Here is an 8,128-nt window from a genome sequence, read left to right as displayed (position 1 = left end):
TTGACGTGGAATTGTCACACAGCCAGCACAGATAAAGGCACGTGCTCAGCCAACAAGTCTCACACAGTGACAAAAAACGGCGTCCTTGGAATGCTCATGTCCTACTAAAACTGCTCAGTATTTACTGCAATAGGGCATCTGAACAGCACTATTGGGAGAGATAAAGTGGAGAGAGATAAAGTCATACTACTATGGTGTCCTCCTCTCTGGGCTTCTCTCGGAGAGGAGACACACTGATCTGCAGTCCGATGGGGTGGAGCAGACGCTTATGTCAATAAGCGGCAGTTGGGGGAGGGCGGGGCTAAATGGTGTAAAATGACACAATTTGTGTCATTTTAGCCCCACCCCCTCCCCGAACTACTACGAATCCCGACTTTGTTCTCATCCAGCTGGTACCTGCCTTGTTACAGGATGTGTTTGAAAATGACAGTTATGAACTGGTGGCCGGTACTTTATCCCCGTGCATTTTATCTCTCTTCAGTGCTTAGTAAAAAGATCCCAAAGTTCTGTGTCTGTTTTCTGGTAGAAAGCATCAGGTATGGGTGCAAAATAGGGGACACATTATCTAGTTATCCACATGGAAAACCTGCAGAGATCGCACACAAATGTCACTTTTATCACAGTATGTTGTGCGGTTACACAAGGACTGATGCACGTTACTGGGATGACACTTCAGATATCATGCCTCAGACAAAACTTTAAATGACTTCATCATTCTTTCTGCAAACAGACTGTGACACTATAAGTGACTCTACGCCCCTGTGTCTGCAATTAGGAGAACAACGTCCTGGGTCTAATTGCAGTTCTGGATGCTGCAAGTCCCAATGGTTAGTGACACAGAGGTGGAGTGGTGCAATAACAATGCAATCCATTGTCTTATACTGATAATCAGCAGATCGATTTGTTCCTGTTACCCCCCCCCCCCCCCCCCCCCCTCCCCGGCCATTCCTTGTAACGTGATTCTCTGTGTATTAGTTAGGGAAGAGCGTTTATCCAGTGCAAGAAAGTTATTGCCAGATACCCCAACAGCCACAATGCCCATACTTGCCTACTTTTAAAAACTAGTTTCAGGGAGATTATAGTTGGCAGTAGAATTCTGCACAGTGCACCATTGAGGGGGCGTGTCATCCTCCACCCAAAGGGCGTGTCTAGTTCCATATATGGAGATATTGTGAAAAGAGATTGTGAACGTGGCACCTAGAAGCGTGGCTGTGTACTGCTACATCTGAGAGGAATCTTGTAAAATGACTTATATCCAAATGTAGATGAGCCCCAAAGCAGTTAGTAAGAGCTACTATACTTGGTAAAGTGCTGGGGAATGGTGCTGATGATTCAATGTAACTGTATCTATCTCTCATTCCTCTTTTCCCCCCAAAAAATGTAACAGTGTAATGTGGGCTAGGTGACATGAGGGAGATTGGTAGACTAATGAGGGAGAGAGGGAGATTGCTGTTATTTCAGGGAGTCTCCTGCAGAATGCAGGAGGGTAGGCAACTATGACAATGCCCCTCCATTCTGTCATTACCCCACCCAGCTGCCAGACACCCCTCCATTCTGTCATCCCCAACTTTTACATTCCTCCAACCTTCTGTCACATACCCAACATCACCCCACCCAGCTGTCAGACATCCTGACTGCCACATACCCCGTCATTCTGTCACCCCCCCCCAACTGCCACACCCCTGTCACCCACCACCACTTCCACACTGCCCTACCATTCTGTCACCACCTACAACTGCCACATTGCCCCACCCTTGTCAGACAGCCCAACTGCCATGTTGCCCCACCCTTGTAAGACACCCCAAATGCCACATTGCCCCACTCTTCTGTAACACACACCCTGACAGTCACGTTCCGCCACCTACAGTAGCTGCCAAACACCCCACACTACGAGTGTGTACACACGGTTCGATGTTCTGTGCGATCCGATGTACGATTCGATGTTTTGTCCGATTTTTACTTTTCCCTTTTTTTTTTTTTTCTCTACTCCTTAAGATATGCCTTAAGATATGCTTAAGATTTTGACTTTTTACCATACAATTTGCTATGTGATTTCCTATTTGATTTACTATGCGATTTCCTATGTGCCTTAAGATTTGCTTAAGATTTTGACTAAGCGATTTTGACTTAACAACAGGATGACTGACAGGGCCCTGGAAATCGTATAGCACATCGCATCTTAAGCATATTGCAAGGCACATACGATGCATGCGATATGCTTGCGATTTGTGCTAGATAGAGTGTGCTGCCCACTCTATCTCCCCTCCGATCTCTCCTTAAACGGGAGCGCGCATTGGGCTAGGAAGCCCTTACAATGCATACAATCAGTATGCGATATGTATGCGATATGGCTTCCGATGTTGACGATATCGTCAACATCGGAAGCCATATCGAACCGTGTGTACACACTATACCCCCCTTATGTCACACACCCCAACTGCAACACTGCCCCACCCAGCTGCCAGACACCCCCACGCGCAAACACACCCCAACTGCAACACTGCCCCACCCAGCTGCCAGACCCCCCCCCCCCTGGCACAAACACACCCCAACTGCTACACGGCCCAGCCCTTCTATCAGACACCCAACTGCCACACTGCTCTATTCGTCTGTCAGATAGCGCAACTGTCACACTACCCCCCTTATGTCAGACACCCCAATGGCTCCACGGCCCCACCCAGCTGCCAGGACTGTGTTCTACTGTAATGTACCTTGGTGCCAGTCTCTGACCATGACCGTGGCATCTCACATGCCTAGTACCACATCCATCTGTCCCACCTGCAGTGGGACGATTCAGACCAGCTCATAGTGGGCTGAATTCGTCCCTGTCCCCGATGGTCGGGCGTGCACATGCGGGAATATGCGTATGTGCAAACCCTGGGAGCGAGATTCGCACTCGCCGTGCCGCTTGAGCCATGAGGGGCGCGCAGGGGGCGGAAGCAGTGGAACACCCAGCATTAGGCATGTCAATAACACCACTGGGCGCACCCATGCAGGTGTTAAATGACGTCAACACTCGCCCCAATTTCGTGGATAGCCAACTGTCGACCATGTCTATGTTGACTACAAGCTTGTGTCGACATTTTGTCAATGTCGACCTTGGGTATGACGACCATTTCAAAGTGTCGACCTAGTGACTGACGACCACTAGTGGTCCACCTAGTGATTGTTGTCCTAGACATTATCTACCATATATACCGTAACCGGCTGTGGCGGGGAGGGAGGTTAGGGTTTGGGGGGAGGGAGGTTAGGGTGTGGGGGAGGGAGGTTAGGGTGTTGCGGGGGAGGGAGGTTAGGGTGTGGGGGGGAGGGGAGGTTAGGGTGTGGTGGGGGAGGGAGGTTAGGGTGTGGGGGGAGGGAGGTTAGGGTGTGGGGGGAGGGAGGTTAGAGTGTGGCGGGAGGGAGGTTAGGGTGTGGCGGGGGAGGGAGGTTAGGGTGTGGCGGGGGAAGGAGGTTAGGGTGTGGCGGGGAGGGAGGTTAGGCACTAGTGGGCATGGTCAGGATTAGGCTATGGCGGGGAAGGTTAGGCTGTGGCAGCGGGAAGGTTAGGCTGTGGCGGGGGAGGGAGGTTAGGGTGTTGCGGGGAGGTAGGTTAGGGTGGTTGCGGGGAGGGAGGTTAGGGTGTGGCGGGGGAGGGAGGTTAGGCACTAGTGGGCATGGTCAGGATTAGGCTATGGAGGGGGAAGGTTAGGGTTAGGCTGTGGTGGGGGAGGGAGGTTTAGGGACTAGTGGGGAGGATCAGGATTAGGCTGTGGTGGGGAGAAGGTTAGGGTTAGGCTATGGTGGGGTGAAGGTTAGGCTGTGGTGTGAGGGGGTTAGGCATTAGTGGGAAGGGTTACGGTTAGGCTGTGGTGGGGGAGACTAGAGTTAGGCATTAGTGGGGGAGGGTCAGGGTTAGGCTGTGTCAGGGGGGAGGTTAGGTTAGGCACTAGTGGGGAGGGTCAGGGTTAGGCTGTGGTGGGGGGGAGGTAAGGGTTTGGCACTAATGGGGAGGGTTATGGTTAGGCTGTGGCAGGGGGGAGGTTAGGGTTAGGCACTAGTGGGAGGGTCAGGGTTAGGCTGTGGCAGGGGGAGGTTAGGGTTAGGCACTAGTGGGGAGGGTCAGGGTTAGGCTGTGGTGGGGGGGGGGGGTTAGGGTTAGGCACTAGTAGGGAGGGTCAGGGTTAGGCTGTGGTGGGGGGAGGTTAGGGTTAGGCACTAGTGGGGAGGGTCAGGCTGTGGTGGGGGGAGGTTAGGGTTAGGCATTAGTGGGGAGGGTCAGGCTGTGGTGGGGGGGAGGTTAGGGTTAGGCACTAGTGGGGAGGGTCAGGGTTAGGCTGTGGTGGGGGGGAGGTTAGGGTTAGGCACTAGTGGGGAGGGTCAGGGTTAGGCTGTGGTGGGGGGGAGGTAAGGGTTAGGCACTAATGGGGAGGGTCAGGGTTAGGCTTGTGGTGGGGGGGAGGTTAGGCATTAGTGGGGAGGGTCAGGGTTTGGCTGTGGCGGGGGGGGGAGGTTAGGGTTAGGCACTAGTGGGGAGGGTTATGGTTAGGCTGTGGTGGTGGGAGGTTAAGGTTAGGTTCTAGTTGGGAGGGTCAGGGTTAGGCATTAGTGGGGAGGGTCAGGGTTAGGTTGTGGTGGGGGGAGGTTAGGGTTAGGCACTAGTGGGGAGGGTCAGGGTTAGGCTGTGGTGGGGGGGAGGTTAAGGTTAGGCATTAGTGGGGAGGGTCAGGGTAAGATTGTGGTGGGGGGGAGGTTAGGGTTAGGCACTAGTGGGGAGGGTCAGACTGTGGTGGGGGAGGTTAGGTTTAGGCACTAGTGGGAAGGGTTATGGTTAGGCTGTGAGGGGTTGAGAGTTAGGCAGCAGGGAAGGTGGGCTAGGGTTGGGGGGGGGGGGGGGGGGGCAGTAGGCAGGTACAGTAAGTATACTTACTGGACCCCTCCCGGGATTCCCTCTATCAGGACTCCAGTGTCAGTATTCTGATTGCCGGCATCTCATCCACCGGTCATCTGTATTTTTTCTAAACTTGGGGTCTGAACGCATTAAGGGCAGTGATGTCATTGTCTGATTCTCTCTCCATCTCTTATTGGAGATGATATAGTGTGTGAGACATTACTGTATGTGCTTTATGTTCCCCTCTGTCCTATCGGCAGTTACAGTGTAACCAAGTCCAATGTGTCTGACACAAGGAAGCGACGCCCAGCTATCGGCCTGTAACAAAGCAGCAAGTGTCTCCCCTCTACAGAAACGTCCAATCTGCTGATCCACAAAGCTGGCTCCAGGCTTTTCCAAGAAGCTGACTGTGTAATCAGTGTCTGCGGGGAAGGCCTGTATCCCGGCCAACAGCGGCTTTTGTTTTTTCCATTCATTGAAATGCTGTTGTTTCAAAGGAAAACTGCATTTCAAATCATTGGAAAGGAAATCTGGCTGTGACCCGGGGGAACGGGTCAGAAGGAGAGAGATCTATCAGACCTTCATGGTAATTTATGTAATATACAGGCAAATCCATTCTCCGGTCATATGTCTTTCCGGAGAAATAGGATCAGGCTTGTGCGCTAAATGGCTTTTCCACCTGCGGGCAAGTCTGAGTTATTGGTTTGTGTTACACAGCGCTGTGTAATATGTACTAGCAATAATATTATTATAATAGCAATACCAACAAACATAATAACGGTATAAATGACAGAAAGACGTGTATAGTACATACAGGGAAAAAGGGCTAAAGTCGTCTGAAAATGGAAAATAGCTGAAATCTTAAGGTGCCCATACACTAGTAAGATTTATCTTCATATCTGGCTGGTTGCAACAAAAACATGGTTATGGATGAGTGACAGTTTGTCAGTTTTCCAGCATTTCCAAGCAAATGGTCAACTGTCATTTGCTCTCATCCATAACCATGTTTTTGTTCCAACCAGCCAGATTTGCAGATAAATCTGCGTGTGTATGGCCACCTTTAGATCATTTGTTGCCTTCGGATAGGATATTTTTAACATGCTTAATTGGATGGATCGCAGATCTTCGCTGGCCATTAATTGGCGCATTCAGTTGGCGAACAACGGTGCTGGTGTGCCGGAGGATCAGGCCTGCAGATGTATGGTGGGACATAACAGTTAGTAGCTGGCTGGTTGGGACTTTGGGGTCTATTTACTGAGTCTAGTAGAGAGATAAAGTGGACACAGATAAAGTTCCAACCAACCAGCCTCTAACTGTCATTTTCAACTACAGCCTGTAGCAAGGCAGTTAGAAACTGATTAGCTGGTACTTTATCTCTCTCCAACGCTTAGTAAATAGACCCATTTATCTATCTAACTTTGTTATATCTCCCCCATGGTGTGACAAATTATTATGCCCCCAGGGCCCAGCTGGCAGAGGCTAGAACGTCCCCCAAAGGGACAATACAGCAGTTGTTGCTCTATGGTTCCTCATGGTATGTTTTGTCTTGCATTTGGCCCCAGGAAACAGGACCCCCCAAAGGGTAGGCTGACACAAGCTGCAGACTTATCAGTGGCTGATGGCACCAGCCAATAGGAACGTCACATCACCAGGTGGTATAAACTGTACAATTGCAGTTCCGGCTACAGTATCATTCCAATGGATATACATGATAAATGAGGGGAACGCCCACTTTGTGCGTCTTTATCATCACGGTATCATCAGAATACAAATATTCAATGGATGACCATCAATGTTTTTCCATATCGATGGTCATCCATTTTCTTTGATTGATTGGTCTGTGGGCCAATCAAAATATGGGGGTGGGCTTAGTGGGTCTGGGGGTGGAGCTATTCTCCATGTCCCGACCCCTTGGGGAAAAGCAAAAATTAAACTATTCGTTTAAGCTTGACATTGATGGTGGGAAACCATCTGGTTCTCCCCGATCGATGGCAAAACTTTTCAACATCGGCCATAAACCATCAATGATTTCTAATCATCGATGGCCATCCCTACTCAGCAGAACATGAACGTGTGATACGACTCAGCATTTGCACCTTGCACTACCCAACGCTTCACCTCTCCCGTTGTGTTCTATGATTCATGCTTAGCAACCGAGTGTTAATTGCAATCAAGGAAAGTAAGTGGCGCCTGCTATTAATAGGCCACTGGGAATATTGTGTCTCACCAACGATCTGGTTATATTTGATTACTTGTAAATAGATGTCGCAGACACTTGAATCTTGCGCTATAATTGCAACAACTCGGTAACACAATTTTCTTTCACTCGCTTTTATATTGATTTTGTCCGGAGATTCTTGTGTAGAGACCCGAATTCCCGTGAGCCCAGCTCAATTACATTGTCCATACACTACAGAGATAGGATTCCTGCATATTGTACTGTGGCTTTAACATGTCGATAAATATATAGGATTAAAGAATTATCGCCACACAGCTGAGGGGGGGGGGGGGGGGGGCAGTGCACAGAAACATGTGGCCGTCCCTATGGGCATGGGTCATTGGTTCGCCCAAATTAAGGTCAACTTGCGTTGGGTGGACCACTCAAGATCGTCAGCCCTTAGGTCGACACATCAAAAGGTCGACATGACTAAGGCCTACCGGTTCCAAAGGTCGGCACAAGCATTAGGTAGACATTGGGAAGGTTGATAGTCAAAAGGTCGACGTGGGTTTTTCTAGGTTTTTTGTCCCAAATGTTGACACAGTCGACATGGACACAGACAAAGTGCACTGCGTCCCCGTGCCAGGCTCGGTGCCTCGCTACATTCGGCACACTACTATATTCTCTCTCCCTCCAGTCTCCCTTTATGGTAGGCCATGAAATACCGCCTGTCGGCACATGTCGGCTCAAAAAAAGGTGAAAATCCCCATGTCAACCTTTTGACTGTTGACCTTCCCAATGTTGACCTACTACTGCTTGTGTCAACCTATTGATCCTGTCGACCTTAGTCATGTTGACATTTTTCATGTGTCGACCTAAGACTTGTCAACCTTCAGCAGTCGACCCAATGCATGTCGACTTTAATGGCGTCGACCATATACCATCCAAATTGCTGTCTACAGTATCATCACCATTATGCCGGCCAATAGAGGCCGTGTAAATTACCCTCTTGCTATAAAGTAACAATGTATACTTTGAGGGCACAATCTGACTTTAGAGGAAGGGGTGTGGCCCTCAGGCAGTAGGGCCCACCAGGAATC

General features: G+C 50.0%; 1 protein-coding gene across 1 annotated transcript in view; it reads right to left on the bottom strand.

The window, feature by feature from the left end:
* Positions 1–5,455, bottom strand: part of GAP43 (growth associated protein 43) — a 42,564-nt gene extending 37,109 nt beyond the window's left edge. The window contains 1 exon segment of the mRNA XM_083170648.1: positions 5,450–5,455. Within this exon segment, the coding sequence (XP_083026774.1) occupies positions 5,450–5,455 (6 nt within the window).
* Between the last annotated feature and the right edge of the window lie 2,673 nt (positions 5,456–8,128).

This window comes from Crinia signifera, chromosome 2 (genome assembly GCF_055691185.1).
Source record: "Crinia signifera chromosome 2, ASM5569118v1, whole genome shotgun sequence".
Classification (NCBI taxonomy): Eukaryota; Metazoa; Chordata; class Amphibia; order Anura; family Myobatrachidae; genus Crinia; species Crinia signifera.
Note: the sequence above shows the minus strand (reverse complement) of the source record. Positions and strands in the feature narration are given on the sequence as shown.